Source organism: Salmo salar, chromosome ssa12 (assembly GCF_905237065.1).
Source record: "Salmo salar chromosome ssa12, Ssal_v3.1, whole genome shotgun sequence".
Classification (NCBI taxonomy): Eukaryota; Metazoa; Chordata; class Actinopteri; order Salmoniformes; family Salmonidae; genus Salmo; species Salmo salar.
This window is the reverse complement of record NC_059453.1, coordinates 31,272,961-31,289,557: the sequence shown is the minus strand read 5'-3', so window position 1 is coordinate 31,289,557 and position 16,597 is coordinate 31,272,961. Positions and strand designations below refer to the sequence as shown.

General features: G+C 39.0%; 1 protein-coding gene and 1 long non-coding RNA gene across 3 annotated transcripts in view; one reads left to right on the top strand and one right to left on the bottom strand.

Annotated features, from left to right (window-relative positions):
* Positions 1-16,597, top strand: part of LOC106564975 (integrin alpha-L) — a 37,786-nt gene that overhangs the window by 2,226 nt on the left and 18,963 nt on the right. Inside the window, exons 1-8 of one of the 2 annotated variants that reach the window (XM_045691258.1) lie at positions 3,316-4,188; positions 9,058-9,172; positions 11,432-11,529; positions 11,766-11,833; positions 12,219-12,333; positions 12,551-12,681; positions 13,501-13,643; positions 13,774-13,924. In XM_045691258.1, coding sequence (XP_045547214.1) covers positions 4,140-4,188; positions 9,058-9,172; positions 11,432-11,529; positions 11,766-11,833; positions 12,219-12,333; positions 12,551-12,681; positions 13,501-13,643; positions 13,774-13,924 — 870 coding nt within the window. In that variant the 5' untranslated portion in view covers positions 3,316-4,139. Of the gene's footprint in view, positions 1-3,315; positions 4,189-9,057; positions 9,173-11,431; positions 11,530-11,765; positions 11,834-12,218; positions 12,334-12,550; positions 12,682-13,500; positions 13,644-13,773; positions 13,925-16,597 lie in introns of those variants that run through there. The other variant, XM_045691259.1, reaches the window with a different exon arrangement.
* LOC123725474 (uncharacterized) lies at positions 66-5,506 on the bottom strand. Its single transcript, XR_006757965.1, has 3 exons — positions 5,277-5,506; positions 1,176-1,323; positions 66-873 (listed from the first exon to the last, which is right to left on the bottom strand). It is a non-coding gene; the product is annotated as an uncharacterized lncRNA (long non-coding RNA).

Below are 16,597 nucleotides of genomic sequence, written 5' to 3'. Positions count from 1 at the left end.
TAACTCTGCCTAGAAGGCCAGCATGCCAGAGTCTCCTCTTCACTGTTGACGTTGAGACTGGTGTTTTGCGGGTACTATTTAATGAAGCTGCCAGTAATAAGTGAGGTAATGGAGTCCAGGTGTGCCTGCTGATGACGTGCAGGTGTGCATAATGATTGATGCCGGTGGTTAGTATACCGGCGACATCGAAAGCTGGAGGGGAGCAGCAGGAGTAGACTTGACAATATTGATATACATTACCCCAAAACATTCACTCCTCCTATTTGTCATTTGATGATTTTTGTAAATTGGATGTAAATCTTCTCAGATGGGTTGATATGTAGTTTATTTGTTTGTAAATATTTATATGTGTCCTCAGCATCTTGTCTCATTGTCAAACTAGTGTCTGTCAATGCAGTTGTATTTCTGTATCACATTAAGTTGGAGTGGATGTGTGCGCAACAAAAAAAGTTATCCTTCAAACAGGGTAAGAGTGGGGGTGGAGGGGTCAAATAAATCAACACAAACAATGAAATACTGATATTCATTGATTTGCACAAAATTACTCTCATTGTAAATTCAATTCGTATTGGCATTACATTTTTTTTCCTTTACGCTATTAAGCTAGTTTAAAGTTGCACAGATAATTAGCCTTTAACCCAACAGGCTACAGGAAAGACAGGATAAAAATCAACCAATCAAAACAATATTCCAAGCTGGTTCAGAGACTATAATGTTTTTTGTACTGTTATTATGATGAAACTTTCCACAAATAGCAACAGATAAAGAGAAAGTTTTGAGTAAAGTTCAGTAATCAAATGTTGGGTAGGATGGTGGTTTCCTTCGGTGGCCAGATCACCTTGATCAAATTCTATGGTCTACAGGCTGCTTGACCTATAAGAGAAAACATCTTTTTTATATCAATTATGAAACCAAAAGACTAGAAACGACAGGAAATAGAATATACTTAATCCCACAAAGAATACAGAAGTCACAGATACAGAGTGGGACTACTTAGTTCTGTTATTTCTAACTAGATCAGTAGAAATGTAGGGCTAAATGAAACTACAGTTCTTCAATTGCAGAAATGAGGCTTTTAGTTTAATACATATGATTTTATAGCACTTTTCTAAAACCCAAAGGTGTTAAAATAAGCAACTATGAAGAAAACCAACACAAAAATGGCAACAAATTACCTGGGCTAGGGTCGAAGAGGAGGCGGGAAGAAAGAGACAACACAAAACTTCTGTGATGGTGTGTAGACACAAACAGAAGGGGAATGTTGAAATCCCCAGACGACATCCTCAATTTTGCACTATGCAACACACTGCAATAAGCGGTGCACTGACAGATAAAACACACAATGGGTTTATCAACACTTATGTAAGATTTCTTGTATTATTTCTTATATTTAACCTTAATGAGGCCTGTAATTACAAAGACAGACACATCAATTACAAAATGCAAAACTGCACAAACAGCAAACATGAGGGTATTGAAACTAATCAACAGTTCACACTGTACAGTATCAAACGGATGTTTCTACATAGCCAAAGAGCATTGTGGTTAAAAAGGTACCAAAACCCATCTTCTCACAGACTATTTGTGTGCTGAACTATCATACTCTACTTAACTTATTAGAGCAACATGAGGGTATCGAAACTAATCAACAGTTCACACTGTACGTGTCAGTGTCAAACTAATGTCTCTACATAGCCAAAGAGCATTGTGGTTAAAAAAGTACCGAAACCCATCTTCTCACAGATGGGTTTTTTTGTGTGCTGAGCTATCATACTCTACTTGTCTTATTAAAGCAAATGTCAATGTGGCAATTGGGGCAAAATTTGATATATATTCATATGTGAAATAAAATGAAACTCAACTGAATAGCCAAATAAGCTCAGGGTCACCCTGACGAAGGCTGCTGTAGCCACAACGCGTCAGTGTTTTTTTTATTCTTGCCATGCATAAGCCATAAGGCTTTAAACATTTTCCACTACATGAGTGCCTTGAGTTCTTCTGGAAGTTTGTTTGGACAAACGTTTTTCCGGCATTGTTTACTATCTAGTGTCAACTTCTTTTTGTTCTATAGTATCTATAGTATAGTAATTATAAACCACAGAAGCACTCCTGTCCTGTGTCTCTAACCTTTCTCATATGTTTGTTGTTGCCTCATTCAAAACATCACTTCCAGCCACCTGTTCTGACTCAAATAAGACATTGTTATAGATTGGGTGTAGTATGTAGTCTGTGCCGCTTTTCTTCTCAGTTTTCTCACATTTGATACTTAGGTATTCTCACTGGGGAAGTGTAAAAGAAGGGGCTCAGGGAATGTACCAACACCAATCATGCAAAAGAGGAACGAGCAAAAAAAATGTACAGCGCCTTCAGAAAGTGTTAACACCCCTTGACTTTTTCCAAATGTTGTTGTTACAAAGTGGGATTCAAATGGATTTAATTGTCATTTGTTGTCAACGATCTACAAAAAAATACATTGTAATGTCAAAGTGGAAGGGAAATTTGCTCATTTGTAAAACATTAATGAAAACTTAAACACTAATATATCTTGATTGGAAAAGTATTCAACCCTGAGTCAATACATGTTAGAATCACCTTTGGAAGCGATTACAGCTGTGAGTCCTTCTGGGTATGTTTCTAAAGAGCTTTCCATACATGGATTGTGCAACATTTTTCCATTATTCTTTTATAAATTCTTCAAGCTCTGTCTAGCAATGACCAACAACCATTTTCGGATCTTTTAAGTCAAAACAGTAACTCAGCCACTCAGGAACATTCACTGTCTTCTTGGTAAGCAACTCCAGTGTAGATGTGGCCTTGTGTTTTAGGTTATTTTCCTGCTGAAAGGTGAATCCATCTCCCAGTGTCTGATGAAAAGCAGACTGAACCAGGTTTTCCTCTAGGATTTTGCCAGTACTTGCTCCAATTTGTAAAAAAAAAATTATCCTGAAAAATTCCCCAGACCTTAATGATTACAAACATACCCATAACATGATGCAGCCACCACTATGCTTGAAAATATGGAGAGTGGTACTCAGTAATGTGATGTATTTGATTTGCCCCAAACATTGCACTTTGTATTTAGGACAAAAAATTAATTGATTTGCCACATCTTTTGAGGTATTACTTTAGTGCCGTGTTGCAAACAAGATGCATGTTTTGGAATCACAACCATTAAACTCTGTAACTGTTTTAAAGTCGTGCTGAAATCCCTGAGCGGTTTCTTTCTTCTCCGGCAACTGAGTTAGGAATGACGCTTGTATCTTTGTAGTGACTGGGTGTATTGATACACCATCCAAAGTGTAATTAATAACTTCACCGTGCTCAAAGGGTTATTTCGTATCTGTTTTTTATTTTATTTTTACCCATCTACCAATATGTGGCCGCCTTTGTGAGGCATTGTAAAACCTCCCTGGTGTTTGAAAATAACTGCTCGACAGAGACCTTACAGATAATTGTATGTGTGGGGTACAGAGATGATGTAGTCATTCAAAAATCATGTTCAACACTATTATTCCATGCAACTCATTATGTAACTTGTTAAGCACATTTTTACTTAGACTTGCCACAACAAAAGGGTTGAATTGACTCAAGACATTCCATCTTTTCATTTTTAATACATTTTCTCATAAACTTTATATGTTAGAATTCATAATCAAATATGCTTCCCAAAAATAACATGTTCACTGTGGAAGAACATTTATTTTGATTGCCGATTTTCTGCATTTATCAGAGTGCCATCAGGTAGCCTGATTTCAGAAGCGTCCATTTAAACAGAATTATTAAGAAATTGTTATTCTTCCAAAGCATGTAAATGTTTTAATCTAACTATTATTTTAATCTGAATATCCACAATAATCAGATTATTGTGTGCATGTAACCGTACTCATTATGGTGTATTTATTGTGTGTAGGCCAGTGAAAAAATAAAAATAAAATCTATTTAATACATTTTAAATACAGGCTGTTCAACAAAATGTGAAAAAAGTCAAGGGGTAGATATTTTTGGGGGTGGCGACACCTCCTTCCTATAAGAAGAGGCACACAGGAAACAAAGTGCAGGAAGACAAGTAAGTTTCATTTGCAAAGGTTGAGTGTTGCAATATTTTCCTCACTGCATGCTAGTGAACAAAGCGAAGGAGAATGTCCGGGCAGGGACCCCTCTCTCTGCTCACCTGGATGACAGCCATGGGTAAGCGCCGACTCACAGGATTTCCCTCAGCTTAATATTCAATTACATATTAAAGGGGTTGGACAAAACATCAGCTCAACTAAATTACTTTCATTACTATATATTTTATATTACAGTAAAGAAAATGTGAGCTTTTCCTCAGTGTGAAATACTCCAGTATGTTGAACCTTTCACACCATAGTAATCAATAAGTATAGTTGAAGTAGTGGAGGATATGTTTTCAAGATGGATGCTTAACTTGCACAGGGATAATTTATGTGAAAGGAAGGTGCCTAATGTAGTCATTCGCGTGGGCTAATGGGGCCCCCAATAAAATCTAATGCTCTAAATTTAATTCACAGAACTAGTCATATCTTTATTTGTGGTTTTACGTCTATAACAATAACCCACTTCCACCAAAAAGCTTTTTGGTTTTGAGGCAATAGTTGGTTGGAAACATAGGTCACTTAATCTTTTAAACCTAGATAACGCTTTATAATGCATTCATGTTTTTGAGACAGTCAATGATAGGCATGAACTATTGGCCATTTATCACCCATTTTTCATGGTGAAAAAGTCATAAAGAAGTTATTTACAATGTTACAGCTACATTCACTTTTGATGGCAGTTCTGGTTGAACCACAGTAGCCTATAGCACACCTATGTTCAGTCAAAAATGTTGAAATGAGGATTCCTCAAAATACGTTTATGCACCTTTTCAACCATGTGCACATCTTACAGACGGAACTTTGTTTACACCAACGCCTGTGCCAGACTATGATCAGCTGCGGGTCATTCTTTTTTCAAAGGAGGGCACTCTTCGATGCTATATTTCTAGTTAGGATATATATAATATATTCAACAAATCGTCCACCAACATGGTTCTGTGGCAATGGACCACATAACCAATAAGCAAAGCATTAACAATGAAGTTTCCAACACACACTGGACCAGCACCATTTATTTGGGCTGGACTAAACAATGATGGGGCCCATGGCAAGAACGTCTTTAACCAACTGTTATCCTAAATGTAATTCAGCGCCACCGATATGGTATGTTGTAACGATTTGGGAGAAGCCCAGGTAAAATGGAGACACGTTAATGCTCACCTGTGTCATCCAGATGATGTGCCAGCACATTGATTAGCTGTTTTGTGCGTCTCCGCGGTGGGAGTGACAATATCAGTACCATGGCCAGAGGCCAAGCGCTCGGCCAAATTGATAACACGACAGTCTCATCATAATGCACAACAACAGAAATGAATGAATTTACTTTAGGAAACGTTCTGAAAGGACATAGAGAGAATAAGCAAACTCACAAGCATACCCGTCAAAAGGACCCAGCGTTTAAAGCCACCAGCGCATTTCAAACACACGAGCAAGTCACACTTCTCTTTTCCTAAAAACGTTGGCTAATAAAAACTTAGGCATTGGATAACCGGCGTCAACACCAACAAGCTGCTTGTTACTTTCAGTCTGCTACTCTGTGGCGAAGTACACACATCGCATGGCCCAAACACCACAAAGCAAGCTAAAAAACTATGGCCAAACTGTGGTAAGGAAGAATTCAAAAGTGGTGGCTTGAGACATTTGTGATTTGTTTGTTCACATAAAGTGTGGAGATATCCAAACCTTGTCATATGATTAAGCTGTAAACTCTCAAAGTAACATTTAGCTTGTTTCCAATCTACTATGCTTAATGAGCACAGACAAAGCAACTGAGCTGGACAACCTTCCGGCAAGATTCATAAAGCATAGTGCTTGTGTCACTGCTAAAATGATAACGCATATTGTAAACCTTTCTATTAGTAGTGGTACATTTCCCAATGATCTCGAAACAGCCCGGGTGGTTCCGCTCCACAAGAAGAGCAGTAAAACAAATGTAGGAAACTACAGGCCTGTGTTGATCCTCAGCACCTTATCCAAAGTTGAGAGATTCGTTTTTAATCAACTTTAGGAATACCTTCTCGATCACAAACTTCTTTATGAACTCCAATCTGGCTTTAGAACAGCTCATTCCACTGATACTTGCCTGATCCACCTGTTTGACTACATCAAGCATGAAAGTGAGAAGGGGAACTATACATGTATGGTCATGTTAGACTTGCAGAAAGCTTTTGACACTGGACCATGATATTCTCCTGATGAAACTGAAATGCATGGGTCTAAATTATGCAGCAGGGAATTGGTTTAGGTCTTATCTGACCAACAGAACACAAGTATGTAATGTTGGTGATGTTCTGTCAGAGGCCAAAGAAATATCCTGTGGAGTACTGCAGAGATCAATTTTAGGGCCTCTCTCATTTCTTACATACGTTAATGATATGCCAGATACAGTAAAGTGGAAACTCCTGCTTTATGCTGATGACTCAGCCATACTTGTATCAGGGAATGATACAGTTTACATAGAGGAGACCCTCTGACAACAAATTTGTCGCTACATTTGGGAAAAACTACATCGATTTTTTTTTTTTTTTTTTGGAACAAAACGTAGATTGCTTAGGGCTGACAAGATAAAGGTAAACTGTGCAGACAAGAAGATTGAATCTAAAACTAGATCAATCCCTTTCTGGAGACCTGATTTCTGCAAAAAAAAAATCTAAAATGGTGAACAAATTGACGTTTTTATATCGTAACACCAGATATTTAAGGATCAAAGTTAAGAAGCTGCTTGTCTCAACCTTGATTCAGTGTAATTTTAATTTTGCCTGCTCTGCTTGGTATAGTGGGCTATCAAAAAAAAAAAAAAAAGAGAATGCAGGTCATGCAAAATAATGTTATCAGGTATATGCTAAATGTCCACCCTAGGACCCACATAGGGGTACAGGAGTTCCGGGAGGTGGGCTTGTTGCCTTTGGAGTCCAGAGTGGACCAATTTAAACTTAATCATATGTTTGATATCTTAAATGATTGTGCCCCAGGTTATATGAAAAAACACATTGATATGGTCTTTAACCAACACAGTTACAATACCAGAGCTAGTGTTATGTCTTGTAAAATCCCAAGAGTAAACAGTACTGCGAGGGGCACATTTTTCGATACAGGCATTTGTCTATGGAATAGCCTCCCCTTGGAGATCAATCAAAGAAAAAGTAGAAATAGCTTTAAAAAGCAGGCAAAGGTTTTCATTTGGACAAGGTTGTCTAAGAGAAACCACTCCACTGCCCCTTGTGCCCCCTACTGCCGGTCAGGTGTATTTATTTGAATGATAGTTATGATGTGCAATGAATAGATTGTTTTAATGTAAAATGAATATGGAATGATTCTTAAGGCTAAGGAAAACTGCAGTGAATAGTGCCACTTTTTAGGATGTCAATATAAATGAATGGATATATTGTTGTTTGTAATTTTATCTTGCCTTTTAATCATTATATGTGTTATTGTTTTTACCATCGAGGATCACTTTGGAAACATGCGTTTTAATACTTTACAGTGATATCCTCTGGGTTCACATTGTACATTTTGTTGTACATGTCTGTTACCCAAAATCAATTCAATTCAATTTGTGATAGTAGGCCTATATTATGAAGGCCCATATGATATCAAAATCTGTCTCTAATGGATATTATTTGCCTCTGTCTTGCATAGCACAGGTCAGGTGGTATGGCAGCATAGGCCTACGAATTATACGATGAATATATTAATTACCCTAATTTCTTATTTACACATCTCTCGATCTTCACGGTTCCTGTCCTGCACAATTCACGCATCTCCACTGGCATCAGCTCCACTGGCCTCGCGTACCCTCTCCTCTCTCCATTCCTAATAGCTCTTAGATGAGTTGCCTAGCTCAATGCGAGTCCCAGTAATAGCATTAAAGTTTGGTCACTTATTTTGAGCAATTATTTTTTTTTTAACGAATATTCGAGGGGATAAGCAGTTTGCTTTTGCATGCTGAGTATAAAATAGGCTACAGCGTTGGCAATGAGAACTTCCGGGAAGTTTGAATGGCTAGCGTGGAGCTCTGGTGTAGTGTGATTGGCTGGTGATGATAAATTGATAGTCTATATTTCTGTACTGATACACTGCGAACTTAGTCTACAGGACAGACAGGGATAATTAATTAATTCACGCAGCTCCTGCTGTAGATGATGTAGAAATATATTCAATTGTTGATAGATAATGCTCAGTGAAAATAAATCTAACATAGTGCACGGTAAATTATGCCAATTTCCCAATGTTGTATGGAAGATCTGATATCTAAGATGACAGGCCTGATGGAAACTAGATAAGGTGGGATCTTTTTTTTACTGAATCATGAGAGAAGTATTGATATAATAGTCATATCGAGTCATGCGATAACATGCTGTGTTGTCCTGGCTTCCCTGTGGCTCAGTTGGTAGAGCATGGTGTGTGCAACGCCAGGGTTGTGGGTTCGATTCCCACGGGGGGCCAGTACAAAAAAATGCATGAAATGAAATGTATGAAATGTATGCATTCATTACTGTAAGTCGCTCTGGATAAGAGCGTCTGCTAAATGACTAAAATGTCTAAAAAAAAAAAAAAAATGTCTAAAATGTCCTCCCACTACGACTCACCGGGAAAGCATGCATTTTATTAGTCTACTGATTAAATCAATTATGATGAACTTCACAGGGTGGTGAAAGTGCAAGATAATGAGCTTGATGATAATTTCCAATAAATATCGAGGGTCTTATTCTGGTGACATGCTCATCAAATTGTTGTTTTTTTTAATTTAAATCTAGCTTTTTTATGTGCACAATGTCATCACGCATACACTTTTATCCTCAACAAGTCAATTTGATCTCTGGTGAGAAAGAGTGCATATTGTTTTTATGGAGGTTTTAGAATATTCGCATGAAAATCTGTCACCAATTGGATGGACACCTAGCTAATCATCTGATTGTGCTTCTCTACCCTTCTTTGCCAGCTGTCTCTTCAATGGCTTTCAACATTGATGAAGCAAACCCAAAAATCTACAAAGGGGAGGAACAGGATTTCTTTGGATACAAAGTCCTGCAATTCATATCTGGCAAGGAGAAAGGGCAAGTGTTACTGTTATCATAGTTGTGAAAAATGCAATGCATTATGTTACAAACTTAATCTGCAAAACAGAATTACACACCTGAGGAAACAAAAATAACCAGAAAAATGCACGTATGTCTGCAAACAGCACTATATACAGTACCAATCACAAATTTGGACACACCTACTCATTCAAGGGGTTTTCTTATTTTTTTAAACTATTTTCTACATTGTAGAATAATAGTGACGACATTAAACTATGAAATAACACATATAAAATAATGTAGTAACCAAAAAGGTATTAAACAAATCAAAATATATTTTAGATTTTATATTCTACAAAGTAGCCACCCTTTGCCTTGATGACAGCTTTGCACACTCTTGGCATTCTCTCAACCAGCTTCATGAGGAATGCTTTCCCATCAATCTTAAACGAGTTCCCACACATGCTGAGCACTTGTTGGCTGCTTTTCCTTCACTCTGCGGTCCAACTCATCCCAAACCATCTCAATTGTGTTGAGATTGGGTGATTGTGGAGGCCAGGTCATCTGATGCAGCACTCCATCACGCTCCTTCTTGGTCAAATAGCCCTTACACAGCCTGGAGGTGTGTTTTGGGTCATTATCCTGTTGGAAAAGAAATTATAGTCCCACTAAGCGCAAACCAGATGGGATGGTGTATCGCTGCCGAATGCTGTGGTAGCCATGCTGGTTAAGTGTGCCTTGAATTCTAAATAAATCACAGACGGTGTCACCAGGAAAGCACCATCACACCACCTCCTCCATGCTTCCAGTGGGAACCACACATGCAGAGATCATCCCTTCACCTACTCATCCCTTCACAAAGACACGGTGGTTGGAACCAAAAATCTCAAATTTGGACTCATCAGACCAAAGGACAGATTTCCACCGGTCTAATGTCCATTGCTCATGTTTCTTGGCCCAAGCAAGTCTCTTCTTCTTATTGGTGTCCTTCAGTAGTGGCTTCTTTTTGACCATGAAGGCCTGATTCACACAGTCTCCTGCTGAGATGTGTCTGTTACTTGAACTCTGTGAAGCATTTATTTGGTCTGCAATCTGAAGTGCAGTTAACTCTAATGAACTTATCCTCTGCAGCAGAGGTAACTCTGGGTCTTCCTTTCCTGTGGCGGTCCTCATGAGAGCCAGTTTCATCATAGCGCTTGATGGGTTTTGCGACTGCACTTGAAGAAACTTTCAAAGTTCTTGTTGAGAGAATACCAAGAGTGTGCAAAGCTGTCATTAAGGCAAAGGGCTATTGCAGCAGACGACCACACCGGGTTCCACTCCTATCAGCTAAAAGCAACAAGAAGAGGCTCCAGTGGGCACATGACCAACACTGGACAATTGAGGAGTGGAAAAACATTGCCTGGTCCGATGAATCCCGGTTCCTGTTGCTTCATCCTGATGGTAGAATCAGGATTTGGCGTAAGCTGCATAGGTCCATGGATCCATCCTGCCTGGTACCAACGGTGGTGGTGTACTGGTGTGGGGAATTTTTTCCTGGCACACGTCAGGTCCCATAGTACCAATTGAGCAACAAACGTTTCCGACACCTTGTAGAACCCATGACCCGAAGAATTCAGGCTGTTCTAGAGGTAAAGGGTGTACCTAATAAACTGAATGTATATGTAAGTAGTGACACAGGCTGATCTAAATCAACCAATGTATACTGTTATTTCTCACCCACAGGGTAATGGTCAGTGTATACTGTTATTTCTCACCCACAGGGTAATGATCAGTGTATACTGTTATTTCTCACCCACAGGGTAATGGTCAGTGTATACTGTTATTTCTCACCCACAGGGTAATGGTCAGTGTATACTGTTATTTCTCACCCACTGGGTAATGATCAGTGTATACTGTTATTTCTCACCCACAGGGTAATGGTCAGTGTATACTGTTATTTCTCACCCACAGGGTAATGGTCAGTGTATACTGTTATTTCTCACCCACAGGGTAATGGTCAGTGTATACTGTTATTTCTCACCCACTGGGTAATGATCAGTGTATACTGTTATTTCTCACCCACTGGGTAATGATCAGTGTATACTGTTATTTCTCACCCACAGGGTAATGGTCAGTGTATACTGTTATTTCTCACCCACAGGGTAATGATCAGTGTATACTGTTATTTCTCACCCACTGGGTAATGATCAGTGTATACTGTTATTTCTCACCCACAGGGTAATGGTCAGTGTATACTGTTATTTCTCACCCACAGGGTAATGGTCAGTGTATACTGTTATTTCTCACCCACAGGGTAATGGTCAGTGCTCCATATCAGAAGAACGGATCTGGTGGAATCTGTAGATGTGCTCAAAACCGAACAAACTGTACAGACTGTTACACTCCTCAAGGTAGAGATGGATGTTGATGATACACTATACTGTACTTACTGGACTGCAATTTAGAAAGGTGGTTACCTTAACAAAATGAATAATTATACGAATTGTTAGAACATGTAACACCTATCACGGTAACCATGACTAATTGATATTTGTCAGAGTATTAAAATATGGCTGAAATGTCAACAAGATCTTGAAAATGAGAAACACTAGTTGATTCTGCAAGTCTGCATTTTGCCTTCCAACAGAAACTGACACAATCAAGTACATTGGACTGTCTATGGCTGGACAATCTACTTCTCCTCCAACGTTCACTGTAAGATAACCACCAAACAGTTAATTTGATCATGTTCTTGTTTTCAAATACTCAATGTGAGTATGTGTAATACATGTGTTTGGCTGTGTTTACATAGGCAGCCCAATTATGATCTTGATTTCACTAATTGGTATTTTGACCAATCAGATCAGCTCTGAAAAAGATCTCATGTGATTGGACAGAATACCAATTAGTGGGAAAAATATCAGAATTGGGCTGCCTGTTTAAATCTAAATTACTTGTTTCACTTGAGTTATAAAACAATACCTCAGCAATCTCAAAATGATCATGGCAAATTCCTGTAAATCTCTTTTGAAGCCATCTGAGGTCCACCAGACAACCCATTATTTTATCACATTTACAATTATTTATTCTCCTCATTCAGGCCTGCAGCCCTGGCCTGGCACACGAGTGTGATGGGAACTCCTATCTGAACAGTATCTGTTATCAGTTCAACAGCCAGCTCCACATCACGTCAAACTTCACACCTGCCTTCCAAGGTATAACGGCGAAACTTGAAGACAATTGTCGATAATAATAACATAACCCAAGAGTTTTAGGTATACATTGACTGTTTATTCATGTCATGCTAAATTACATTAGGATTAGGTCACAAAATATTTATTGTGAATGATAAGATCTGGATTCCTGAATATGTAAAGAATGTTATGAGTGTTGTACATCATATACATTTATGTAATTCACTTTCTCTTCCAGAATGTACTAAGAAAATCGTGGACCTCGTTTTCCTCTTTGACGGATCAGGAAGCATGACAAGGGATGAATTTGATAAGAACAAAGGTTTCATAAACAATATCATGACAACCCTAACAAACTCCTCAATCAAGGTAAACTTCCTTTTAAATTTCATAACTTGAATCATGCTTGTGAGATTGCTGAACATACATCTGTTTACACTCTTAGAAGTAAAGGTGCCTAGAAGAAGCTTTTGGGTTGCCACACCGGCAGAACCTTTCCAGTTCAAACAGGTTCCTTGAGGAACCCCTCTGAAAAAAGGTCTTCGAGGAACCCCTGTGCAAAGTTTCAAACCGGAACCTTTTTGTGATGGGAGGAGTTAAATTTTGAACCTTTGAGGTGGCAGCCTATCAGATTGTAGGAGTGGCTTATTGGAGGTGTCGCTTTCAGATGATTATTTTTGGCCACCGGATAGCGTAAACGTTTGTACACTGCAAAACAATAAACTTGAATATTTATACATATTTATTCTAGTATAATATTAAGAATATTTACATTTATGTTAACATATAGTAATAACGTGGCAACTATTCTAACCTCGGGAGTGGCATAGGCTCTTGAGGATCTCATTTGCCTCTATTGTTGAAGCTACAAAACTGTCGGTATTCAACCTTAACATGGGATTACAATACAACAGATCAGATGAACAGGAATGACATTTACTCTAACGGGTGACCGAAAAAATATCCATTAAACGTTCCCAAAAATCCCTCAACTAACCGAAAGTGCAAATATGAACCATTGACTAGCAATGGTTCCTTGTAGAACCTCAGGGGTTCCTTGAGGATCTTCAGGGTTCCTCGAGTCACCACTAATTCGAAGAGTGTATGTGCTATACACCCAGGTCGCTGCATGGAAAGTATGGAATGAAATCAATATTAGTCATCTTTTGCTCTTTTTTTAAACCACAGTTCGCAGCGGTTCAGTTCTCATCAAGAGCCAGGACAGTTTTCAACTTCAATGACTACCAAGAGGGGAGAGCCTTGGATAATCTTTGGAAAGAAGAGCACATGGCTGATCTAACCAACACACATAAGGCAATAGACTTTGTCTTGTAGGTCACAGTTGATCATTATTAATCAGTTTTACTTTCAAAGTTCTGACCGAATACTCAGAGTCTGATGAAAGGGGATTGTGGTGTATGAAAGATATCTTGATCTGTTGTTTGTATACATCTAATTCAGGAAAAACATTTTTGAAAACCAAGCCGCCGGCGCCACCGCAGATGCAACTAAAGTACTGGTCATAATAACAGATGGAAATCCCAGTGATACTGATAGAAATAACGCTATCAATAGAAGTGATGAGAAAAACATCATCCGCTTCATCATCGGGGTAAGTCCTTAAAATGGGAGAGCCTGCATACCTCCAACACAACACCACACAATTGTATGACTTACAGTGCATTCGGAAAGTATTCAGACCCCTTGACTTTTTCCACATTTTGTTACGTCACAGCCTCATTCTAAAATTGATTCAATTGTTTTTTCCCCCTCATTAATCTACACACAATGCTCCATAATGACAAAGCAAAAACAGGTTTTTAGACATTTTTGCAACCCCCCCAATGAAATAACAAATGTACATAAGTATTCAGACCCTTTACTCAGTACTTTGTTGAAGCACCTTTGGCAACGATTACAGCCTTAAGTCTACTTGGGTATGACGCTACAAGATTGGCACACCTGTGTTTGGGGTTCCTCCAATTCTTCTCTGCAGATCCTCTCAGCTCTGGCTGGGCCACTCAAGGACATTCAGAGACTTGTCCTGAACCCACTCCTGCGTTGTCTTGGATGTGTGCTTAGGGTCATTGTCCTGTTGGAAGGTGAACCTCCACCCCAGTCTGAGGTCCTGAGCACTCTGGAGCAGGTTTTCATCAAGGATCTCTCTGTACTTTCCTCTGTTTATCTTTCCCTTGATCCTGACAAGTCTCCCAGGCCCTGCTGCTGAAATAAATCCCCACAGCATGATGCTGCCACCACCATGCTTCACCGTAGGGATGGTGCCAGATTTCTTCCAGATGTGACGCTTGGCATTCAGGCCAAAGAGTTCAATCATGGTTTCATCAGGCCAATAGAATCTTGTTTCTCATGGTCTGAGAGTCCTTTAGATGCTTTTTGGCAAACTTCAAACGGGTTGTCATGTGCCTTTTACTGAGGAGTGGCTTCCATCTGGCCACTACCACAAAGGCCTGATTGGTGGAGTGCTTTAGAGATGGTTGAGATGGTTAAGAATGATGGAGGCCACTGTGTTCTTGGGGACCTTCAATGCTGCAACATTTTTTGGTACAAATCCCCAGATCTGTGCCTCGACACAATCCTGTCTCGGAACTATACGGAGAATTCCTTCGACCTCATGGCTTTGTTTTTGCTGTGGGACCTTATTTAGATAGGTTTGTGCCTTTCCAAATCATGTCCAATCAATTGAATTTACCACAGGTGGACTCTAATCAAGTTGTAGGAACATCAAGGATGATCAATGGAAACAGGATGCACCTGAGCTCAATTTCGAGTCTCATAGCAAAGGGTCTGAATACTTATGTAAATAAGGTATTTCTGTTTATTAGTTTTAATAGATTTGCAACATTTCAAAAAACCTGTTTTTGCTTTTTCATTTTGGGTATTGTGTGTAGATTGTTGAGAAAAAACATGTTTTTAATCCATTTTAGAATAAGGCTGTAACGTAACAAAATGTGGAAAAAGTCAAGGGGTCTGAGTACTTTCCGAATGCACTTTAATTCCATTACAACTGTTTCATTCCCATAACTACAGCTGGTTGATCACTAGCCAATACATTTTGACTAGGAGGTATGCTCTCTTCCTAGTTGAAACGACCAAATGCCAATATATTTGCATCTCTGTGAACTTCAAGTGAAATGTTTTGCAAACGTACCTCAATCCAGGGATGGAAGATTTCGCTGTAGTCCTACAGTACTTATCCCACAACAATTTACGGTGAATGGAGAAGATTGAAATATTGCTCGTTTTTAATTAAACTGCCTTCTTCATCCTCATGCTGGTTAGCTCATGCTAAAGCAGCAGTATTTTATCTTCTCTATTTACCCTAAATTATTGTGGGATAATTAGTAGTACAGCAACACCTTCCATCCCTGTATTAAGGTACATTTTCAAATTGTTTCACTTGAAGTTAACAGAGGTGCAAATATATTGGCAAATAGTAGTTTCTCCTCCACCTAAAAATGTGTCTGTTCCCACTCCCATCAATACCTCCACAACTGCCAGTACATTTACAAAATGCTTTTGTCCTCTACTAATGATCCTGTTCTGTCATCACACTGATGATTTACTGAACAGGTTCAGTTTCACCAGTTAAAACCACAAATAAACTGTATGCTTGGTTAAATGACCACACTATTGCCTTAAAAAGTGTGAAAACTTAGAAATGCAGAACGGAAATGGAAGGTCTGCAAACGTCAAGTATTCTATGAGATAATGAAGGACCTGATGAAAAATTACAGTGTTGCGGTTAAAGAGGCAAGAGCAAACTACTTCTCTACCCTGATCTCTGAGGAATCTGACTATTTGAAAATACAGTTGTTTTTTTAAGCATGTTGTTGGTGCCCCCCCTAACAGGGACAGGCTCGCATCCCCTGATCTCTGCAAACAGTTTTTAAGATTCTTTACAGAATTGTAAAGAAAGTGGCCCTCGACTGGTGCAGGTCATATCTATGTAGCAGACGTTTCTCAGTGGGCATGGGTGCTTCGGTATCGACCCCAGCACCTATTCACTGTAGTGTCCCTCAGGAGTCAATTCTGGACTTCATAATTTTTTCCCTGTACATGCTTCCCCTTGGTGACATCATCCACAATCACAACATTCCGTTTCACTGCTATGCAGATACCTTTATTTACTAATCAGACCCAGGGTTCTACTAAGCTAGAATATGGAATTGATTTAAGATTGTCATACTATGGATTCTTTAGCTACAGTGGGGGAAAAAAGTATTTGATCCCCTGCTGATTTTGTATGTTTGCCCACTTACAAAGA